Source organism: Pelodiscus sinensis, chromosome 14 (genome assembly GCF_052426305.1).
Source record: "Pelodiscus sinensis isolate ZL-2025 chromosome 14, ASM5242630v1, whole genome shotgun sequence".
Lineage (NCBI taxonomy): Eukaryota > Metazoa > Chordata > Testudines > Trionychidae > Pelodiscus > Pelodiscus sinensis.
The window spans coordinates 17,949,229-17,973,931 of record NC_143065.1 but is presented as its reverse complement, the minus strand read 5'-3'; the positions used below and the strand labels follow the sequence as shown (position 1 = coordinate 17,973,931).

General features: G+C 40.6%; 1 protein-coding gene across 4 annotated transcripts in view; it reads left to right on the top strand.

The window, feature by feature from the left end:
• Window positions 1–6,204: 6,204 nt before the first annotated feature.
• Window positions 6,205–24,703, top strand: part of TCF12 (transcription factor 12) — a 350,149-nt gene continuing 331,650 nt past the window's right edge. The window contains exons 1-3 of one of the 4 annotated variants that reach the window (XM_075897314.2): window positions 6,205–6,366; window positions 7,556–7,691; window positions 8,461–8,533. In XM_075897314.2, coding sequence (XP_075753429.1) covers window positions 7,572–7,691; window positions 8,461–8,533 — 193 coding nt within the window. In that variant the 5' untranslated portion in view covers window positions 6,205–6,366; window positions 7,556–7,571. The remainder of the gene's footprint in view (window positions 6,367–7,555; window positions 7,692–8,460; window positions 8,534–24,703) is intronic. The other 3 variants (XM_089782003.1, XM_089782004.1, XM_089782005.1) reach the window with 3 other exon arrangements.

Sequence of the window (24,703 nt, the reverse complement as noted above, 5' to 3'; positions counted from 1 at the left end):
CTCAGCAGTCCAGCACCCTGGCATTTAATTTCAAAAAGGGGAATTACACAAAAATGAGGAGGTTTGTTAAACAGAAATTAAAAGGCACAGTGACTATAGCCAAATCCCTGAAAGCTGCATGGAAACTTTTTAAAGACACCATAATAGAGGCCCAACTTAAATGTATACCCCAAATTAAAAAACATAGCAAGAGACCTAAAAAAGAGTCACCGTGGCTTAACCACCACGTAAAAGAAGCAGTGAGGGACAAAAAGGTATCTTTTAAGAAGTAGAAGTCCAATCCTAGTGAGATAAATAGAAAGGAACATAAACACTGTCAAATCAAGTGTAAACATGTAATAAGAAAAGCAGAAAAAGATTTTGAGGAACAGCTAGCCAAAAACTCAAAAAGAAATAACAAAATGTTTTTTAAGTACATTAGAAGCAGGAAGCCTGCTAAAAAGCCTGTGGGTCCCATAGATGATCGAGCTATAAAAGGAGCAATCAAGGACGATAAAGCCATTGCGGAGAAACTAAATGATTTCTTTGCTTCAGTCTTCACGGCTGAGGACGTTGGGGAGATTCCTGAATCTGCACCGTCCTTTGTGGGTGATGAATCTGAGGAACTGTCCCGGATTGAAGTGTCATTAGAGGAGGTTTTGGAACAAATAGAAAAACTTAATGTTAACAAATCTCCGGGACCGGATGGCATTCATCCAAGGGTTCTAAAAGAACTTAAATGGGAAATTGCTGAGCTATTATCTGTGGTTTGTAACCTATCCTTTAAATCGGCTTCCGTACCTAATGACTGGAAGGTAGCCAACGTGACACCTATATTTAAAAAGGGCTGTAGAGGTGATCCTGGCAATTACAGACCGGTAAGTCTAACTTCAGTACCGGGCAAATTAGTCGAAACAATAGTAAAGAATAAAATTGTGAATCATGTAGAAGAACATAATTTGTTGGACAAAAGTCAACATGGTTTCTGTAAAGGGAAATCCTGTCTTACTAATCTGTTAGAGTTCTTTGAAGGGGTTAACAAGTATGCGGACAAGGGGGATCCAGTAGATATAGTATACTTGGATTTTCAGAAAGCCTTTGACAAGGTCCCTCACCAAAGGCTCTTGTGTAAGTTACATGGCCATGGGATAAGAGGGATGGTCCTTTCTTGGATTGAGAACTGGCTAAAAGACAGGAAACAAAGGGTAGGAATAAATGGTAAATTTTCAGATTGGAGAGGGGTAACTAGTGGTGTACCCCAAGGGTCAGTCCTGGGACCAATCCTTTTCAACTTATTCATAAATAATCTGGAGAAAGGGGTAAGCAGTGAGGTAGTAAAGTTTGCAGATGATACCAAACTGTTTAGGATAGTCAAGACAGAAGCAGACTGTGAGGGACTCCAAGAAGATCTCACCAAACTGAGTGATTGGGCAACAAAATGGCAAATGAAATTTAATGTGAATAAGTGTAAAGAAATGCACATCGGGAAAAATAACCCCAACTATACGTACAGTATGATGGGGGCTAATTTGGCTACGACAAATCAGGAAAGAGATCTTGGAGTTATCGTGGACAGTTCTCTGAAAACTTCCACACAGAGTGCAACGGCGGTCAAAAAGGCAAATAGGATGCTAGGAATTATTAGGAAAGGGATAGAAAATAAGACCCAGAATATCTTACTGCCCCTGTATAAAAATATGGTACGCCCACATCTTGAATACTGTGTACAGATGTGGTCTCCTCACCTCAAAAAAGATATTTTGGCCTTGGAAAGGGTTCAGAAAAGGGCAACTAAAATGATTAGGGGTTTGGAACAGGTCCCATATGAGGAGAGGTTAAAGCGACTGGGACTTTTCAGTTTAGAAAAGAAGAGACTGAGGGGGGATATGATAGAGGTCTATAAAATCATGAGTGGTGTGGAGAAGGCTGATAAAGAAAAGTTATTTATTAGTTCCCATAATAGAAGAACTAGAGGACACCAAATGAAATTAATGGGTAGCAGGTTTAAAACTAATAAAAGAAAATTCCTCTTCACATAGTGTGTAGTCAACCTGTGGAACTCCTTGCCAGAGGAGGCTGTGAAGACTAGGACTATATTAGAGTTTAAAGAGAAGCTGGATAAATTCATGGAGGTTAGGTCCATAAAAGGCTATTAGCCAGGGGATAAAATGGTGTCCTTGGCCTCTGTTTGTCAGAGGCTGGAGAAGGATGGCAGGAGACAAATCGCTTGATCATTGTCTTCGGTCCACCCTCTCTGGGGCACCTGGTGCTGGCCACTGTCGGTAGACAGGATACTGGGCTAGATGGACCTTTGGTCTGACCCAGTACGGCCGTTCTTATGTTCTTATGTTATGTTCTTATGTTCTTATGTATTTGCATGTTAGATATAGGCTCTTTCTTGCTACAAAAATATTTGTTAAAGTACAATTCTAGTGAAACACGTAATCCTGATCTCTCATTGGGTGCTTTCCTCTAAAGTGGAACATTATTTATACATCAGAGAGAAAAAAGGACATATTTATGTCCCTCTAGGGCACAGGGAATGAAAATCATTGTGTTGATATTTTAATACAAATTACTTCCTGCATTTTTAAGTGACAGAAAAATGAATATTCATGGACTCACAAGGCCAAATGATCTCTCCTCTACATGGCACAAAAGAGGAAAAGGGTTTTGAAAGACCTCAAATCAGCAGCATGTTTGCATGGTGGTTGGTAAGTGTTGTCTGCTTCATGCTGCCCCTTTTTTCTGAACACAGCACAATTTGGAATCGTAGAATTGGGGATGAAAGTTTCTGAAGCAGAGAGGGTGGAGCCAGGCAGCAGCTGCTCTATGTAGCATTCTAGTCTCCAAATCCGGTGGAGCCATAAAGAAATTAACACTGCTTGAAGCAGCATTCCCTTTACCACTGTGTATTCTATTACATCCCTAGGCCCTCCACAGAATGTGTCTAGATTTGTAGCTTTTCTTCTACACAAATCCTCAGGTTCTTATGGGTTTGAAGACTATCTGCTGTCCCCTTGTCTCACTCCCAAATAAAAATGCAGCAATAACTGCAGACTTTACAAAAACGAGGAGTCGTGTGGCCCTTTATGATACATCTACAGAGAAGATCGACCCTCCGGAGGTCAATCTTCTAGTGTTTGATTTTAGCATGTCTAGTGTAGACCCCCAAATCGAATGCAGAGGGCAGCCCCCAGTGGTGTCCTTTACTCCTCATTCTGTGAGGAGTAGGGGAAGCTGACAGGAGTGTGTACTGTCATTGGCCTCCTGCAATGTAGATGCTGCGGCAGCTTGGCTTAAGGTAAACCAAATCCAGCTATGCATTTTGTAGACTAGGCCTTAGAGACTAAGAGTACGTCTACACTTGCACCCTAGTTCCAACTAGGGATGCAAATGTAGGTGACCGAAATTGCTAATGAAGCAAGGATTTAAATATCCCACGCTACATTAGCATAATCTTGCCCACACGCTATTCCGATCGCCAGCTGATTTGAACCAGGAAGTGGGCTCTGGGCTGCATTAGTTCGAATCAAACCCCTTGGTTAGAACTAACGTTACTCTTCAATTTTTTGAGGAGTAACTCCTCATTTTTTTGTTCGAATCAGCTGGCAATCGAAATAGCGCGCTGGTGAGATTATGTTAATGAAGCGCAGGATATTTAAATCCTCGCTTCATTAGCAATTTTGGTCATCTACATTTGCGTCCCTAGTTTGAACTAGGGTGCAAGTGTAGACGTGCCCTAACAAATTTATTAGGAAGGTTCGGAGGTAGCCAAGTTAGTCTATACAGGATAAATGTAAAAGACAACCAAAGGCCTGGTAGCACTTTACAGACTAACAAAACATGTATATGGTATCATGAGCTTTCGTGGGCACAGTCCACTTCTTCAGATGACCGGAGTTTTATTAGGGTTTCTAAGATGCCACCGGACTCATTGTTTTTGCAGATACAGACAAATTTGACTACTCCTCTGAGAAGTCTGCAGATTTTTTTAAGTGTACCCAGGAGCATTTTGTGGAAAAGGAGCACTCAGCCTTTCAAAATTAGAGATGGAAAAAACCCACCTATCTATCTATTATACAAAATGGGCTGAAGTCTACGTGGTGGCACCTACATACCACCTGGGGTCTCTGTAAGCCTGAGAGATCTATACATTCTATATTCAGGCTATGCAAAGGGATAAAGATCTTTGTTATTATAAAAAAACATGTGCCCTAGACTACACTCACTTTATTGTTACAACAAAAATACCTGCAAAAAAAGTATCTAAGCACCTCACAAAAATTAATGAGTTAATTCGCAAAATGCCCCTGAAAGGAAGGATAGTAGCCCTTTTTTACAAATGGGGAAACAGAGACTCAGAAATATTAAATGACTTCTACATGAAAGCTATCCCAGAGTTCTGAACAGAACCCAAGTCATTTGGCTTCAACAGCCTCTTCCATTCCTGTATCTCAGCCATAAAACTATCTCATCTTGCTTAGCTGTATCTGTTACACAGAGGTGCCTTGTGTCTATGCTGGTATGCATTTTTGTATGGCATATGTGTTCCCTATGGTTTGATATATGTGTGTATTAGTTTGTCATCAAATTTTGTCAACTTTCAGTTTGTTAAATGAAAAAGTAGATCAGTATTAGCTCTGCAACATGGTAACTTTAGCAATCAGAAAATTTCATACTCGATATAAAGTTATATATCCAGGTTTTTATTCTGCTTAGTGTGAGAATATATACTATTACAAGTGTTTGATGGTGGGTGGGTATGCTAGTCTCTTGGTTCATGGCATATTTTCTGTTGTGGTGTGCTCAGTTTTGTGAACTGTGTCTGGGTATTGTACTTGTTTCGGTGTATTGTATGTGCATGTTTGTTCTGAATTGTATATGTATTGTGTATGTTTTGTGTATCATTTGTTCTGGGTAATCTTTGTGCTTCTTTGGGTATATTATAAATGTAATGTTTTGGGAATTTGTGCTGGTATTGTGTGGCTATTTTGTATCGACCAGTGTATGCATCTATGTATCTCATGTGGATTATGTTTGGGTATTGTGTATGATTACATGTATTGTGTGTTTCATGTCTGGCGGTTGTGTGTGTTTTCTATGTGTAGTATCTGGGTCATATTTAGGTGCGGCATATTATGTGTGTGTTGTGTATTGTTAGGTGCACTGTCTGGACCTGTTGTGTATGGCTGTGTATATTGTGTGTGTTGGGTATTACTGTGGGCTCTATCCGAATGTTGTATGGGTTCTGAATTGTTATGGGTCACACCTGGGTGCTGCCTATTGCTATGTGTACCGGGTGGGTCATATCTGCAAGTTGTGCAGATTGTGTATTGCTATGTGTATGGTGTGGTTGTGAGCCATGTGTAGGTGTGATGTGGGTTGTGTATCATGTGGGTCATGTCTAGGTGTTGTGTATTATGTGTGTGGGTTTTATACTATGTGGACCATGCCTGTTGCTGTGGAGTGGTTATCGGTGGCATGGGCCATGCTTGTAGATGTGTGAGGTGGTTATATTGTCAATGTTGGCTATGCCATAGCTGCGTAGGGTGGTTGTGGATGGCCTACGCTATGCCTATAGCAGCGTGGAGTGGTTGTGGGCTATGCCTATTGAGGTGTGGGGTGGCTGTGGGTAGCATGGGTCATGCTTATATCAGTGTAGGGTGGCTGTGGGCGGCATGGGCCATGCCTGAAGTTGTACGGGGTGGCTATGGGCTGTGGCTGTCGCGGTGCAGGGTGGCTGTGGGCCGTGGCTGTCGCGGTGCAGGGTGGCTGTGGGCCGTGGCTGTCGCGGTGCGGGGTGGCCGTGGGCGGTATGTGGCCATGCCCGGGGCTGTACCCGCTCCGTTTAGAGCCGCAGGGTGCCGCCTGTGGCAGGTTTCCTCGTGGGGACCGGGGGAGCGGACAAAGGCGCTCCCGGCTGAGGCGCTGCCGAACGGCCGCGGCCCCCTGTGCTGCTACCGCCGTTCCGGAGGCCGCGCGGCGCGGGCAGCCTCGAGCGCACAATGACACCGGCACGGCTGGCAGGGCGCAGGGAGCTCGGCTCAGGCCCTGGCGCCGCCACCAGCCGTGGCCGGTGACACCTGCCTTCCGGCAGCGGCCCCTCCTCTCAGGCAGCCTCAGCCGGCGCCGCGGCCAAGCAAGGGTTAAGCTTGTGGCTGTTCCAGCAGCCGCGGAGGGATATGAAGCCGGAGCCTTGAACGTGGTGCTGCGGCTCCGCGAGCAAAAAAAATGTCTGCCTAGGGGAGCCCACAAGTTCCTTCCAGCGGGGGGCGGGGGTGGCCGGCTCTGCCTCCCAGCCAGCGGCCCGGCTCTGCCTCCCAGCCAGCGGCCCGGCTCAGCCGCTCGCCCCTGCTGGGCTCGGTAGTCGCCGCGTGGAAGGAGGTAAATTTGGGCGGGGAGGGAGAAGTTGAGAGAGAATGGGGTGTGGGGGCTGCGCTAGGGGGCAGGGGCCCGAGGAGGGGCAGTGGGTCGAGGTGGGGGGCAGAGAGAGTGCAGTAGGCCGCGGGAGGGCGAAGGGGGCCACTGGGGACAGGGACAGAGGTGGGGGGCAGTGGGGGCAGGGGCCGCGCTGGAGGACAGGCGGGGCTGTAGTGGCGGTCAGAGGGGCTGTGGAGCCGCTGGGGGTAGGGAGACTCTAGAGGGGCTGCGCTGGGGGCTGAGGGGCGGGAGCAGGAGCTCTGTGCGGGGTAGGGGTTCCTCTGGGTCTGTTCTCTCAGTCTTGCTGCGGGCAGGAGACCTCCGGCTCGTGCTCTAGACGGCCCTGGTCTCTGTGCCAGGAAAGGAAGCGCCCCCGCTGCGGGCGCTTCGGAGAGGACCTGAGCCCTGAGCACTCGTTAAACTCGGAGGGGCCGGGAATGCGGCACCGTGTCCCGTCACACGCCAGGCTGCTCGGCGCAGGGAAAAGAGCGAGCCCCCAGCGCCACCTCGCCTGGCCGCTGCTGCACTTTGTGTGCGCGTTTGCGGGGCCAGGACACATCACTGATTTCAGAGACTGTTTATTGTTTGCAGCAGCTTCGGGGCTCCGGAGGTAGTTACAGCAAATTGTGTGTGTGGATAAAGCACATTATCCCTCTCTGGAAAGCAATAACAATGCTCAGGCAGACATGGCTCTGCTGAGGCACATCCATAGCCCAACTTGTCAGCTCTATTGTTGCGAAAACAGTGAGTCACTTAATCCTTCTCTAATTGTCCAGCTTTTCCTCGGTGTATTTCTCTGTTTATGCCTTTTACTGGCCCAGGGCGGTCTAACTCCTGTCACTTCAGACTCACTAGTATATGTGTTGCCCGAGGTGGAGCAGAAATTGAATGAGGGGAGAGAAGAAAGGAGGCAGAGGAAACTTAAGGAGAGTTGGCTAGTTTGAGAAGCTGCTGCTTGCTGATCTCATCCGTGTGTGCTCTGTTAAAGTGAGCTTTTCCCTTAGCATTTCCCCTCCCCCCCACATCAGAGTGAGGGATGCGAACGCTGCTTGAGCCCCCTTCTTTGTTAGGGACAGATCTGTCTGCACGGAGTGGTGTAGGCACCATACCAATGCTAAAGTGCTGCGTGTCTCTTTCCCTCCCTGTGTCTTAGGACTTAATTGAAGTGGATGAAGATGAATCCTCAGCAGCAGCGGATGGCCGCTATAGGAACCGACAAGGAACTCAGTGACCTGCTGGACTTCAGTGCGGTAGGATATTCTTCGAGGTCTTCTTATGCCTTCTCCACGGTAAAGCGAACTGAGAAGTAGGGGCGGCAGCCTGCAGGGCTTGGTTGGGTCCGACTCAGCCAATGTGGACACCTGAACTTTGATGTAATGTCTAGACTTCGAGATTTAATACTCTAATAGCAGCTGGGTCTTCTGGTTTAACTGGTTAAAAATTGGGCGGACCCAGGGATGGAATAATCTAACAATTAATCTTTGTTAAACCCGTGCATGCAACTGATAGTTTGTGTGGGGGGGTTTCTTGTTCCTTTAAATAAATGTAACTTGCTTTTGCCTTTAAAGCTCCAAGATTCTCAGTTGATACTTTGTTATACAATCTTGGATTGGAAATTATCTGTAAAGTATTTTCTGAGTGATTTTTTCACACTTTTTTTTTCAAAATGCATATTTAAAAACAAAGAAAAATAGTGTCTTGCAAATTGGCTACTAATTACATTTATCCAGTGTCTTTAGATGGCATAAAATAACAAGCTGTATATTTTGAGCAGTAACATGATGTATTAGAATAGACTTTAAATTACTGTAATCATCTCTGGTTTCGCTATTTACATTGCTTGCTTTCACAAACAGTAGAGACTTTAGTAGCATTAGTGAAACTGCAAAAAGCATTCTAGATTATTTCTTTTATAGTACTTCTGAATCTGTCTTAAAGCCTGTTTTTTGGCAGAAAAATAGATTGATGATCTCGTATCTTTAGCCCACAGACAAGATTTATAAAATGGGTTTTGTTGTTAACTTAAACATCTGGGTTTTTTTTTGTTTTGTTTTGCAGATGTTTTCCCCACCTGTTAATAGTGGGAAAACCAGACCAACTACATTAGGAAGCAGTCAGTTCAGTGGGTCAGGTAAGTTGCTGTTGAGAAATCTAAAATTCAAGTCACTGAATTTAGGCATTTTAGCATAGTTTATGTATGCATTTGAATCTTGCAGTTAAACACATGTTAAATTTGACATCAAAATAATTGAAGATGCCTTATTTTGACTGATTTTTATTATAAAAGGCCTATAGTTGTCTTTCATTATAGCTTAACATGCAGTTTGTTCAGTTCAGTCATTGGAACGTTAACTATCTCTAGTTCTGATACGCAAGTTGGATTTGATACATGTTGGGTTCAGAATGTCCATTTCTTGCTTTTTGTTTCACTTTTGCTAAATTTGAGCTAAGTCTTGGAACATACTATTTTAACATGTTACTCATGATATCTTAATAATACGTCAAATAAATCCTGAAAAACTTGTGAATTTATTTTAAATAGTCATTCTTATGCAAATGGTCAATGATACATTGAATACTTTAGAAAATAGAGTGAAATAACTTGATAAATCAGTGGAAAAATTATGCACATATGTTTATGTATTTGTTATGTTCTAGTGCGTAAGTCTGACTTTTCTAATAGCTGCATTATGTTGATATTGCAGAGCCTCTGGCCAGTGGAAAAGTGTCTCTTTTCTCCTCTAATTAGTACCAAAATATACAGTGTATGGGATTTAAAAAAAAAAAAAAAAACCTATGTTGTAAATACTTAATTTTTAAAGCCCTCTAGTTTGGCTTCTACAAAGAAAAGAGGCAAGATAAATCAGGATGCATATGTCAACATATTTATCACAACATTATACACTTTTAAACAGTGAAGGGGAAAATGGTGCTTTTTTGTTGTCTTCTTCTTTCTCGTTCACAAAGTTCTCTGGAACATGTTTTGGGACAGGAAATTATAGTTTCCTGGTGCTCTGAATTCCTCGGAGATACGAGTCTCCCTCATTTAAGCTTTGTCAATGCTGTTATGAAAGCCAGCAAATATTTAAAAAAAACCGTGGAATTTATTTTACTACTCTGTATCTCTTTTGTTTTTTACTGAGAGTAGCTGCTCTGTATGTTGTCAGTTTTCAGAATGTTGAGGACAAACCTGTAATATCTCTAAGATCAACTGTATAAAAATTTTCATACTGCATAGTGCTCAGAAATAATAATTAAAAAATACTATTTACTCATTCAGTAATTCAGTAGTGATATTTTTGGTTTTTAATTATTTTGTTTATCTTGTAAGATTAAAATGTTTTTATTTAGTGTTTTTTATTTTCAACAAATGAATGGTAACTTTGAAGGACACCAAGTAAATAAACAATGAAATATTTCTTTAAATATATACAGGCTACATTACTGCTTATTTGGTACACTGTTGGAGTTGCCAGAGAAGTCTAGAGATATTAATGGCAATATTGAAAAATAGAATTCTTGTTTAAATTTTTTTTCTATTATTATCTTGGATGATTTTAAACTAGAAGATGGGGACCACTCAATATATCCACAACATCTTGAGAGTGAATGAAATTCTAAAAACAAAATAAACACAGAATAACCTAGTCTCAGAAGAAAATATTTTCAGAAATTTCCAGATCTATATGGGACTTTGATTTAGTTGTAAGAATGGCCATATTCCAATAGTCAGACCAATATTCCATCTAGCCCGGTATCCTCTCTTCTGTCAGGGTGCATCTACACTGCACCATAAGTTGAAATAAGATATGCAATTTGAGCTACACAAATTGCATATCTTATTTCAAAATTGCTTAGTTTGTAATTTGGTGCTGTGTAGACAGCGCCAAATTTTGAAATAATCTGCTATTCCGAGATGTCCTTCACTCCTTGTGGAATGAGGTTTACAGGGACGTCAGAATAGCGAGCCCGTTATATTTCAAAATAATGGGTTTGTTGTTAAAACGTGGATCCCAAAATAGTGCTGCAGTGTAGATGTAGCCTCAGTGGCCAGCTTACTGTAACAAGCAATGAGGATGAGTATTTTAATAGTAGTACAGGGATTGGTATACTGTATGTTTGTGAAATAGTTCTTTCTTACAAACTGTCAGGTGAATCTCTCTAAAAAATCTGCATCTTACAAATTTAGCTAAGAAGAATTTGTTGTAAAATTAAAATTTTACATGGTCAGGTGTCTAGATAATATTTAGTCTTGCCTTGAATGCAGGGGACTGGACTACAAGACCTCTTGAGGTCCTTCCTGTGTGTCCTTCTTTAAATTTAAGAGAGGTGCAAAGTGGTACAGGGGATCCAGGGAAGGACAAGGAGGTATTTTTTTTTGTTTCCCCTTCTCCTTAGTTTGCTTTTTCAGGATACATACAATGTCAAACAATAAATCTTGAGTGGTCAATATAAATATTAAAACATACCATTCAGCTCTTCATGATTCTGTTTCCAGGCCTGCTTCTACATACTGATTCCCCCAGAAAAGAGAGAACACAATAGGGTTTAACCAGAAAGATACCCTTCCCCCAAATAATATTGGTAGCTTGGATTTTTGTTGTTGGGAATCTTGATCTGTTCTGATGTGACATCACAGAGATACTGTGCATGAGAGAATGCATTATGGCTGTTTCTCAAGCTTCATCCTCAACAGAAGTGTACTCCCCCAAGAGAAGGATAATGAGATATTATAGAATCATAGGACTGGAAGGGACCTCGAGAGGTCATCGAGTCCAGCCCCCCACCCTCAAGGCAGGACCAAGCTCCGTCTACACCATCCCTGACAGATGTCTATCTAACCTGTTCTTAAATATCTCCAAAGAGGGAGATTCCACCACCTCCCTTGAACATCAAGCTATTGCTTAGGCTATTCCGATGCAAGAATAATATTTGATAACACTTAACCAGATATGTTTTAATTCACAGTGTTTCTGGTTGTACACAGTATGTGGTTATAGAGTCTCAGTTCATCACTTCAAGGCAATCTCTTATATAGATTCTGTGTTCCTTGTACTGTTACAGTGACCTTAGCCTTGACCTAGACGGATTACTCTGTGCAGGAGTAAGAGGTGACGAACTCTGTATTAGCTCAGTTCCGGGACACTGTTAGGTATAATAGAGATGCTTTTTTCAGATGATTGACAGAGTAAAAGTAGTACAAGTATTTATTTCTGATACCCAGGTTTAATTCTGCATTGTGAGTTTGATTAAATTTCAAGAATATTTTGTAGCTTGTAGAGTAAATGATGTTTGCACACTTTGTTTTTTTTTAATAAATACTATAGAGATCAAATAAAAAAAAACAGGAAAAGAAAATATTAAAGTGTTTACCCCTTAAAGGCATTCAGTCCCAAAAAATATATTGGGCATAGATTTGTAAAACAGTGCTGCTTTTTTTTTAACCATGGAGGATGTAGTTTTGTCTGTTTTTTAAAGGTTTGCTCATTTTTTACTTAATACACAGAATTTGAGATTATTTGACTTCCAATGATTGTGTTTGCAATTATGCTTTTGTGGATTATTTTTGTGAAGATGGTATTTCACAGTTTTTTTCTATTTTAAAAATAATTAGCTTTATCTCCTTTTTTTCCAGTGTCCTGTCTTAACCAGGCAAGAGTGGTGTTTGTTTATTAAAACATTTCTTAAATTTCCAGTTAAAATCTGCTAGAATCAGAGACAAACATCCCTATTTATGTACCTGCAAAGCTTTTACTGGCACTTTCAAGTTACAGTCCTAGAAAATGTAAAAGAGAAGGGTGGGGGAAATGTTTGCTATGTCAGTTGATTTGGTTGTTAATGGGCAAACTAACAAATTCCTAAAAATGAAGGAGTGCCTCTTTGTTTTTCACAATTTTTGGCTTCTCTAGGTGATGTGGATGTCAAGGTGCAAGTTGCCGATCTTTCGCAGCAAGCATGATCTGATTTAATATAGCTGTGTTTGTCATCTGTTAATTACAAAATTACATCTGTAATGAATATAATAAAAATAAGCCAGTCAGGGTATTGTGACTGAAATATTTTTTTGGGAGAAAGGTACCATAGACATGAATATTGTGCTTTAGTGTGTGAGACGCTAAGGTTGGGTCTACAAAACAGGGTTATGTGGGCCTAAATCGGCTTACTCAGTGCTAACTCTTAAGTACTGACACCACTATATTTTTCCCTCAGTGTAAGTCACCTAGTACACTGACCTAATAATTCAGCTTCCATGAAAAGTATAGCATTTAGCTGGATATAGTTAGGTCTATCCAAGATGTGTGAAAGCATTGTGAACCCCATACACTGCTCTATTTAAGTCCGTGTAAGCGCTCCTTGTGCACCACCTTAAATTGACTTAATTTTGTAGAGTAGACGAGGACTTAAGGTGTTTAGGAATTGAAGAATTAAACTGCTTGGTGGTAATGTGGTATTTATGGATTTATAGGGTCAGAGTATTATTTTATTTTGGGAGGGTGCGAGAGTTTACTTTTTAAATTTTAATCCTCTGTGAATGAAAGCTACAGGTAAAATTAGTGAATTTGATACATCATGGTATTTTATGACAATGAATCCTGTAACGTGTTGATAATGATAGGAATCAATATATTAGACAAGTATTCTGACACAAAATACGAATTATAGATTTAAATTGCAAAAATACCTTGCTTTTGGTGCCTCCTACTAACATAAAACATCTTTCCTTCTTCACCCATGGCTTCTCTTCCTTCCTCTGTGTTGCTCTTATCTACAATATATTTGAGAGAGTTTGTGCTTCTGCGTGTCCATCTGTCTGAGAGTCCATTTGTTCAAGAACTCCTTATAGTAAGGCCTAGGACCATTAGATTTGGTATGCAACTTCCTCTTATCCTAATTTAAAGCAAGATTTGGGTTTTGTTGTGCCAGGACAGTGGGATGTGAATGGAAAGGAATTGTTTTTCATCTAACAGAAAGGGAGGGGTGTGATAGCGGATATACTCACGAATGACTGCAAGGGGGCAACAAGCACGGAGAACAGTTGTACCTCAGAATGATCACAGGGTGGCAGCAAGGGAGCAGTGGCTCTGCCCTGGGCCCTTCTTCCCCTCTAACCCTGACTTCTGCAAAAAAACAAACAACCCCACACACTACAATCCTAATGCCCTGAGCCCCCCACATCTCCAAATCCCTGTCATGACTCTTGCATCCCCTGCCCTAAAGGACCCAAGAACTGCTGGGTAAGTCTTCTAGTTCTCTTTGTGCAGTTTCCAAGGTGAAAACTGCTTACATTGCCGAGGACACTCTGTACTAGAATTTAATTTTTGTAATTAAAAATGTTTCTATGAATGAATTAACTCTGTCAGTGACAGCAGAAAGCATTACTTCAGAATGTAGTAAGATGAGTAGCTAGAGGCCTTTGAAACACGTGCATAAAACTATATGCCCAAATTGGTGTCCACACTGTTCGTGCACACAGAAACCTCTTTCCGCCCAAATCAGGTCTGTGACCAATACTGTTTTCCTGCTTTAGTCCAAATGCCTGTTTGTATTCTCACAGCAAACACGTACTCGAGCATTTACCCTTACTACCCCTTAGCATGTTAGTCAACTAGTTTTTAAAGGGAGTGGCTTGGCATAACCAACCAACTATGAGCCTTACCCAAAGCCTGATGTAGTAGAAGAAAAGCTTCCCACACATTTTCATGTTCTTCAAATCAAACCCTATGTGTTTAAATTGAATGTGCATAGAAATTTATTGCATGCAGTAGATATTTTGGTCTTGCAGATACAGTTAAATAAATAGACAATTCCACCAATTAGTAAAACTCTGTGGGAATGAATTGTATCTTCCAGGTGACTTGCAAGTATCTCCTTTGATACTTAGCAATTCTTCATACAAGGTTCAGGAGATAATCTCCTATGTGGAGGTACATTAGTTAGTTCATATTATATCTTGAAGAGGAAAATAATGATTTTTTTTTTGCAAGCCAAACTCTATCTTTTAGTATCAATAAGTATGTTTGAGGAGTGAAATAAATGGGCTATATTTCATTTATACATCAAGAATTTATTATTCTTAACCTTTTGTGCTACAGTCTTTAGGAACAGAACTTGAATTCTTAAGGAGAATCAGTAACCATGTCTTCCTCCTTGTCCATATACATATAGTGCAATAATCTCCATGTTTCCTAAATTGTCAGAGTTGACAGGTTATCCCATGTAGATCAATAATTCAACCCTAAAATGATAAACATGCCAGCCCATGACAATCATTATCTTATAGATAAAATGAAGAGGTGAACTAAGATCTTATATTTTGGGAATTTGATAAATATTCATATTTTTAGTTGACCAAAATACTTGGTGATTATGTGTATTTTTGGTGAGTTGATTGAAGGCAGGTAAGTTGAATGAATGTGTTCTGTACATCCAATATCTAGGGTTGCACATGAATGAAAACCTTAGATTATATACGTGTTGCTTATTTAATATCTAGCAGATTTGACTGGCATTGCTCAGCTCCTTAACTTATTTTTTTAAATAAATGGAAAATGTACATGCTTGATTGAAATTATGGTATTTTTGAAGAAAATACAGTGTTATTTTTATGAAGTTAATTATAGTATCTTTTTTTTTTTTAATGGGAATTCCATCAAGTGTGTGTGGGTTTTCTTCTTCTTCTTCTTCTTCTTCATCCCTATAAACTTCTATCGTTTGGTGTGTTTTAACAAAAAAGGTTATAGTCATTTTGGTTTCCAAGAACATAGTCTTCTAGTTTTTAGACTATTAGCATTTAGCTGTGCCAAACGAGAACACTACTCCAGATTTTTTTTAAGGTTTATTGAGAATCAATTCTATTCCAGGTTCCTCCTATTTTTCTGGCTCACTTTGGTTCAGTCTCCTTCAACATTCGTTCAGTTGTGCCCCTTTTGAGGATTGTACTTGATTTGGTGATTGTCTCTTTCCTATGCATTTGTTTTTTAATGAGAAGCAATCTCATTTCAGGCACATTCTCTTTTCTCAGCACAATCAAACCCTTACATTGCTTTAAGTTATGATAAGAGGAAGCTGTATACTGAATTTGGTGGCGCTAGCTTTTACTGTTTAGGAGGATTTCTTGATCAAACACACACATAGACAAACTCTCTAAAATATATAGTAGATTGGGAATACATACAGGAATGTATAAAATGTTTTTAAATCCAGAAGCAGGCAAAAATTACCTGATGGTTCACCTTGGGCCTGCTGAACATGGGTTCACAAAACTTCTTATGAATGTGGTAGGAATTCTGGTCTTTTTTGGTCTTTTTTTTGTCTTGACCTTTTCCAACCTGAATACAGTGTCCCTATGCCTAGATCTAGATGATGGAGAAGGTGTGACCTGGGATCCTAACACCCATCCAATTTAGAATTGATGTTTGAGGATTTCATTCTGCCCAGCATCCCTGACTCTGCTTGGAGAGCTATCAAGAAGACTCACTGGAGTTGAATTAGGGGCACACTGACTGGTTGCCCCAGATGTTTCTTGAATTTGGAAGATATGGGGCAAAGCATAGGTCTATTTTCTGGCTGCTGCTAGAAGATAGTAATGATGGCATGGGTTGGTTAGGGTGGTTACATATGGCTGGTTAAGGTAAAGAAGTACTCCTGGAAGAATTCTGTACATATACAGAATTCATGTGTCCTTTAGAGGTTTTTTTTGTTTTTAAGTTCCAATTTTTGCCTACCAGAGCCACTGTGGTGCTAGTACAGCCAACATCATGATTGCAGCAGGCTGTTTAGGTGCCATAGCGGCCTCTGATGGGCAAAAAGCAAAACTGCATCATGTCTTGATCATAATGTATTTTCTGTTTGGAGGTGGGGAGGATTGTATAGGCACACAATAGCAGAGAATTCCCCCAGGAATTCTTCACTGTACCTGACCTATGGAGCTGGGTTAGGACAGAGTGGAACACGGAGTTGCTGTGTGTGTGTGTCACACATTGAAGTTCAGAGTGGCTAGATGAGGGAACAGCCTGGGGTGTGGACTGAGGAGCTAGACAGATAACAGTGTTAAGCTAGGACTGGGTGTCTTGTTATAGACTTATTTGCTGCCTGATACTTTGAAATACATTAACAAAATAATTTAAATGGATTATATTGTGTTATTTTGTGTTATTTTGACACACACAAATTTGCAGAATTTGTAATTTTTGGTGCGGAATTCCTCCAGAAATAAAAGGGGCAGAGGGTTCAATTGTGGGGGCAAATAGAAGGAACAGCACATCTATTTTTATGAAAGCAGAATTTCTCTTGTACGAAAATGTCTTGTAGTTTCATAAAGTACTTGAGGCTTTTGTGAACCTTTAGGAATGCCATCTGGTTTTGGTTTGTGGAACTTGTGCAGGGTGAAACTTGTATGGGTATGTAGCATAGCCCTAGTTATAAAGCTTGCTATAGGTTGGTACATGAAGTAGTCACTGAAAATGAAAACCATGCTGAAACTGTATTTAGATGTGTGAATGACTTTTCATTAGGCTTGCATGACTAAGACTGCCCTTCAGAAGTCATAAAGGTTACCATACCAACTAATAAAGCATAATACGGTGTAACTCATTGACCAGATAACTAGATCTTCACTACTCACTCCTTGTAGGTGGTTTAGCTTTTGAAAAAGTAGCTCCCCCCATCCTCCACTCACACGGTGTTGAAGTCTGAGCCTTGTGTCAGAAGGTTGTGTGTGTGTGTGTGTGTGTGTGTGTGTAATGACTTCTTTGTCTCCTGAATATGTATCTTTAGAATATAATAGCACTGTCTTCACTTTAGATACATTCTTTGCAAAAACTGAAAAAAAACTTATCAAGTGCATCTGTCACAGTTCAAGCCAATTGTGCCTGTATTTTTCTTTTATAGTCCGGCAAAGGTACCTATTCTAGACTTCTGGCTTCTCAAACTGTCACCTCTTTTGGGCGGAGACTGCATCACATTCTTCCCGACTGGGGTATTTCCAGACTGCGCAGCTCCCTGCCTATACTGTGAACTCCCCTCCCCCAAAGTCCACTTGTCTAAGTATGCTTTGCTTTTCTCCTCAGAAGCAATAAAAAGTGTAATTGCTAGAGTTAAGCTACCATATAGTTCTTTCTCAGGGATCGTATTTATTCTTAAGATAAAAGAATTACAGAGAAAACATATTTTTAAAAAACCCCTCCTACATATTCTACTAATGTTATCCCAGATGGCCCTCTAGCTCTGAAAGTGTTCTGGTTGGTGAGTAGTTCTTCAAACCCTAAATGGGGGATTTCCTTGTAGTCACAAGTTCATCACTGCTTGAAGTTAGAGTAAGCACATTCGTAAGTAAATCAGTTAATCCTTTTGTACAGTTTCTGTTTGAATGTTTTTCATAGAAGATCAGCAGACAGAAGGTCTTCCCCTCAGGGTGAGGCTTTAGAGGTTGAGTTTGTAGGTGGGAGCTGGCAATCCTCTCATCCAAAGTACTGTCTTGAAATTTCATTTCACACATATTGACCCAAAAAATCGTTTGTCTGTTTCTTTGTTCAACATAGTTTTTTGAAGCCTACAGTATTTCCCAAGGATTGCATTAATCCTGTCTTCCTCCTAAATAAGTTTAATGGAATCTCACAATAACACGTACACATTGTCATTTGAATACAATGAACTGAAATACTTAAACTTAATTTAATAAGGTTAACGTTAATAACTTCTGTCCAGGAAGTTGCCATAACTGTCACAGCATTGACCTGTAAATTATTCTCTTGTTAGTCAGAACAAGGCACATTAGCTTCTATTAGATGGCCCGCATGCAACCCCCAGATGGCACCGGTATAAATTTACCCTATTCCCAGTGAATAAAACCAAGTGTGGGAAGGTATATAGCAGTCTTGCAAACAAATCCAGACCCCTCTTCGTGTCCTCCTAACTGCCCCTGTGTGACTTAATGTGTGAAAGACCTTCACATAAGAACATCACACTGGGTCAGACCAAAGGATCATCTGGCTCAGTGTGCTGTCTTCCAACAGTGGTCAATGCCAGGGGCTTGAGGGGGAATGAACAGAACAGCTAATTATCAAGGGATTCATTTCCAGCTTCTGGGAAGCAGAGGCTAGGGACATCATCCCTGTACATCCTGATTAATGGCCATCGATCGTTCATAGCCCCATGAACTTACGTAGTTCTTTTATGGCCCTGTTACGGTTTTGGCCTTCAGAACATCCTCTAGCAAAGAGTTTCACAGGTTGACTGTGCATTGTGAAAGGAAGTACAGGCAGTCCCCGGGTTACGTACAAGATAGGGACTGTAGGTTTGTTCTTAAGTTGAATCTGTATGTAAGTCGGAACTGGCGTCCAGATTCAGCTGCTGCTTCCTGTAGTCAGCACTGGTCAGTTTCAGCAGAAGCCGACTTGGGGATTCCTGGGGCAGAGCAGCTGGGGTGCTGCTGGGTTGCTCCAGTAGCGCCGCTCCTCGGTGCTACTGGACCAACCCAGCAGCACCCCAGCTGCTCTGCCCCAGGCGTCCTGATTCAGCCGCTGCTGGTCAGTTTCAGCAGCGGCTGAATCAGGACGCCTGGGGCAGAGCAGCTGGGGTGCTGCTGGGTTGGTCCAGTAGCACCCAGAGCGGCGCTGCGGGACCAACCGGCAGCGCCCCAGCTGCTCTGCCACAGGCATCTGGAGAAAAGCCTAGTCAGCTGGGGGGGGGGTACTAGCTGCGCCCCCTCTCCCCCCACCCCAGCACCCCCCCGCCACCCCAGCAGACCAGGAAGACGCGGGAGGCGGACCGAGACGCACCACGGTCCCGCCACCTGGGTCCTCTGCGGCTTTGCTCCCAGTCTTCCTGGTCTGCCAGGGAGACTGGGAGCAAAGCCTCTGAGGACGCCAGCAGTGGGACAGCCGCGGGGCGTCTGGGCTGTCCCGCTGCCGGCTTCCCCGAGGCTTTGTCTCGCTGCCCGAGCTCTTCCGGGTTGTAATCTACTCGCCACGGGCAAGTAGATTACATTATTTGTCGAGCCCTGATTATAGGCATAGTTCAGATTGTTTTCCACTGTGAATTACTTTGCATTTATCAACATTGAATTTCATCTGTCATTTTATTGCCTAATCACCCAGTTTTTTGAGATCCTTTTGTAACTCTTGGCAGTCTGCTTTGGACCTAACTATATTGAGTACTTCTGTATCATTTGCAAATTATGCCACCTCACTGTTTACCCTTTTACCAGTGTCATTTCTTTATGCTTTATAGAATGAAGTTCTGGGAATCCATTAGGATTTGCAGCTCCACTGTTAGGATGAACTTGAACTGAAATGTCAGCTAGAATTCTCCTCTAAACTTTTTTCTGGTATGTTGTAACTTAATTGCAGATAAAAAGTTCCAAGAGTGTTGAGTGGCTCTTGATATTTTTTTTTAAAGTTATTGACAAGGGTGTATAGGGAAGAATGTGATGTCTATGAAAAGTTTGAGAGTTCTGTTCTCCCAGGCATTTTTCTGGTGTAATCTGTGAAGAAGTATTGGTACCTTCTTCAGAAGAAATAGACCAGAAGCTGGGGATAAAATGGGAGAGGGATCATATTGAGGTAAAACATAGAATAAATCAGCAGCTCAAAATCACTTCCAGTCTTTAGGACTTGGTTGTTCTCTTTTAAAGAAAAGTATATGAGAGATTCTGATATATCTCTGCATGCTGTTACGGTAGTACATTTATGTTATCACTATCTTTTACTTATTACAAAGCTTTAGTTGCATGTGTGACCTGTGACAATATTTCTTGGTCTGCAATTCTGTTAGAAGGGTTCCATGTTATGGCTATCTGCTTAAATAGCTTTTCTCTCTTGTCTGTTGTAGAGATGTAAAATCCTGTTTAATTGGTTAACAGGTTAAAAAAGTCAGAGCAGTTCCCCACCTGTGCCTGGTAAGCCTCATCTGTTAAGGGCAAGGCTTACCGGTTAACCGTTCACATTCCTAGTTAATTGTTTTTTGTTCAGACTGACAGAGAAATGATTAAGTACAGATGTAACCTAAACAAACATAACAACGTGGCTTCATATAATGCCAACTAAAGTTTGTTTTAAACTATGGTATCCATTATGTGAACGTTTTTCTTTCCTACATTAGTAAATTTCATTGTATTTTAATTATTTACCAAATGTCTATTCCATATAGCATGGATTGTTAGTTTTAATATTTCTATCTTAAATTAGGAATGTAATAGTGTTATCTAACTGATAACCTATAAGCTTTTGTTTAATGCTGTAGACTACATGCATTCCCGCCTCCTCCCCCGCCCCTCAGTAAATTTTTTAGCAAGCTGGTCAGCAGCCCAGCTCAGTCCTGGCTTCCAATGGATCCAGGACCTACCCCTGCTGCGACTTGGAATTTAAAATGTATTAGGAGCCAGGTGGGCAGGCAGCCTGTCTCCATTCCAGCTTGCACTGGGTCTGAGAGCTCAGAACCCCACCCGCCCCAGACAGGGGATGCTGCCACCCTGCACTGCTGCTTCTTTATCAGAGGCAGCAGCACAGGGCAACAGGTAGCCAGTCCGCGAGGAGAACTGGTTTTTAAATGGGCTCCCCTCACGGATCAGCTCCCACTTGTCACCCCATGCTGCTGCCTCTGATACTGAGGCAGCAGCGTGGAGTGGTAGGGGGCTCTCCAGGAGTGGGGCCAGAGTGCACAAGCTACTGCCCCCACCCTTGGAAACTATAGACTAGTCGTCTAACTGATAAGAATGCATGAAGTGAATTGACTATTCAATTAACCGATATTTAACATTCTTATCTTAAACAATGTATGTTTGTACATTCTACTGAATTGTACACAGTTGATGAATCCAAAGACCTTACACACTACTAAAAGAATATAATGCTCTAGATTAGTGCTGGTGGGTTTTTATTTTTTAAGTGGAAAGATGTGTTTTGTAATTGGAGTTGCTACCTAGCTCCTTTAGTGTCGTGTGTGTGAGAAGTCTTCTACTATAAGGGATTTTGAAGCAGTGGTCTCTACAATCTGTCTTCAGAGCTTTCTCAGAACACTTACCTTGCAAGCTACATCTGCTAAATCTCCTTCTGCCTTTTTGAGATCTGTCATTACAGATGTAGTAGAGAAATGGTTCATACCATTTGGAGGATAGCAGTTAAGAGCAGAGGTAGTTTGAAAATCCCCCAATGCATTACACATCATTCTAGAGTTAGGAGATCTGCATGGAGAAATGAGCTTTAAATAGTTCTCGGACTATAAATTGTAATATTATTTCTGAGGTAGACGGTATTACCATGTGTTGTGTTTATTAGCATTGGCACAGTGAGCACTAGCTCGTGTTCCAGTTGCAAAAACCAGAAGCTAGTTTGTTACTCCAAGACAAGTAAATCTCTCTCCTTTCTGCTCACCTCACTTACCTTGATAGGTCTGCATCAAAATGTAGTTGATTTTGCTGTGCAGTGTTTGGTACTTTCTTAATTTTGAAAAATCCTGTTTGAAGGACTATTCATAGAGTTTTAAAACTCTACAAGAGGCTACATGAAGTAGAAGATGTGATCAGTGTGGTGAACTTGATAAGGTTTTCAAATCTGTAATCTTTCTCAAAATAAACAATTCATTTTTAAGACTTTTGTGGGCATAAGTTCTTACTGCCTGAAAGTTCAGTTTCAAGAAGTGTGTTTAGTCAATAAAATGTATTCTTTAAGATTATCAGAGGCTGCCTTAAACCAAAATTTCAGACCTGCTGTATTAGCACTTCTTGAAGCATATATTAACAATAATTAGTGCCTCTATTTTATGCTCTTCTGTGAAAGAAAAATCAGGTAAATGAAAAGCAAATGCTTTTTTGTGCAGCATTTCTATCTTAATTAGAATTCCAGATTACAATACAATACCATAGTTGGGTTGAAAGGGATTGGATACCTTTATAATTAGTATTTGTAACTAACGATGTTAAGATCTGAGAAATCACATAAATTTTTCAGAGTACTGGATGGTCATTGGAGGGGTATGAAGGGATCCATTAACAGTGCCACTGCTGCACTTGGCAGATGACTAGTTGACTTTGATATGGTACTACTTAAGTTGCTAGTTTTGCTGAATATATCGACCTGGATATTTGTGGATTGTCTTGGTGCTCTAAGTGCCACAATCCATTATTTATTGATGGTTGTGGGGGACAGGTTTGTTTCAATTATATGATTCTACGATGAGATAATTGGTAATTTGATGACTTGAATGCAGGCTTTGTGTTTTTGCATTTGTAAAAACAAAGCTGTGTTTGTAAACATAACATTAAAACATAAAGGGCATTTTTTTTGGTGAAGATGTTAACTGAATACAAGAAAGATGAGAAAAAGAATCTCTTGTTACATTTATAATGTAGCACTGTTATCATTGGATTATCAAGCTACTAAATGTACCCAATATTTAGGATTTTGCATTATTTTTTTTATATATAAGAAATCTGACAAGTTTGAGAGTCTGTTGAAGTAGGCAAACATTATTTTTGACACTTTGCTTAGAGAACATCTTGGATGTCTACGTTAGTTAGTTTGGGGAATAACTTTAAGATGTCGTGGTTTTTTTGGTTTTTTTTTAAACGGAAGTGTTTGGGGGAATTTCCTAAAAGTACTTATGTTACTTGTGAGACTGTTGATTTGTACAATGAGTGGGCATGCTGTGTTTGGAAGTGTTAGTAAAACTCTAGAAATACTTTTTTGAAGGGGGAGAGAGGATGGAAAAGGAATTGTAAAATTTTGTGGGAATGATATCCAGTTGTAGGATTGCAGCTCTAACATTTGTTGCTATTTTGATACTATACATAATGTTCATGTAGTTCTAAGTCTTAAAAGCTAATAATTCAGTTGTGAGAACAAGTTTTTCATGATACTAGCATGCAAGAACATAATTTTTTGATTTGGACAATCCAGTTTTGATTTCATTCAAAACAGGATTGTCCAAATCAAAAAAATTATGTTCTTGCATGCTAGTATCATGAAAAACTTGATCAGCTTCAATGTGAGGAATAGATGAAGTTTCCCCTACCCCATTCTCCTTGAGATTTTAGGAAGACTGTCTAACTCTTCTGTCAAATTGTGTGCTTAAAAGTTGCTATGACTAATGACTTTAGAGTAACTATAGACAATAAGCCAGTGGTAGAAATGCCAATTTGAGTGTTTTGTCTACACTAGAATTGTCAGTATTCTTATTCCCATTGATGAAGATGCGCCAATGATAAAGTAGAGGGGGAAACTTAAAACAGCTCAGTGTAGGATGCACTGAGGCAATTATATTCTGAAAAGTGATTGTTTTTGGGTAAAAATGGCATTTTGGAGTTCCATGTTCTCTCATTGGATTCCAGAGCAAATTTTTGCTAGTTATAAAATAGAAAAATAACTAATTACCAGCTCTGCAAATTCAACTTGGAACCCAAAAGTCAACCTGGGTTCTTATTGTACTAAGCATCATTTTCAGTAACACTGTCGGCAAAAACTCTTTACCTGAATACAGTCTCATTGATGTGAGTGTTTGGATAGTATTTAGCTTGTTGACTCAGAGCTCCATTGACTACTCTTTATTCTCATTAACAGCCTTTATTCTCATCAAAGCCTAAGCCAGAATGGCTCTGTTGTATACATTGCAACCAGATGTATTGTTTGGAAAAACTATCTCTCTTTAGTTACATTTCTGAATGTAACCAGACTTTAGAGTCGATGTATCAGATTTGGGATGCATTACATCACCACCTTTTAGGGAGAATTAATTTACAGTTCTTATGTTTCTGTGGCCACTTGTAATTTTGCTTTGAAAAGGTGTGTGATTCCAGTATCTTGCCATCTTATGTGTAACAGTTAAAACATTAGCTTGAAAGTCTGTTTAAAAAGGCCGTAATAAGATTTTCATGCTCAAGTTAATAATGAGGTAAAGGGAAGGAAAACAAGCCATTAACAACATTAGCTGAAGATGAATTATCCTGTTTAATGGGTATAACTTGAACCTAAGAATATCTGGGCATAATATACAAGAAAAATAAAGAAGGAATTCAGTAAAAATTAAGTAACTGAGCTATGCTGTCTGCATTTTGAATGAACAGGATTGCAACTTAAGTCTCATAAATCATTGAATCTCACTATTTACATTAGGATCCACCCACATATAGATCGATAGATGCAAACAGTACCAGTAGAATGGGACCATATAGCTGCCTTGCAGAAGGATCTCTGAAAACATTAACTGCAGTGCATAAATGTGGTGGTGTTGAGAAGAATGGAGTATTTGTGGTAATAGAATATGTATGAGTAAAATTAATTTACTTTAAGTGAATTTTAGCAATATT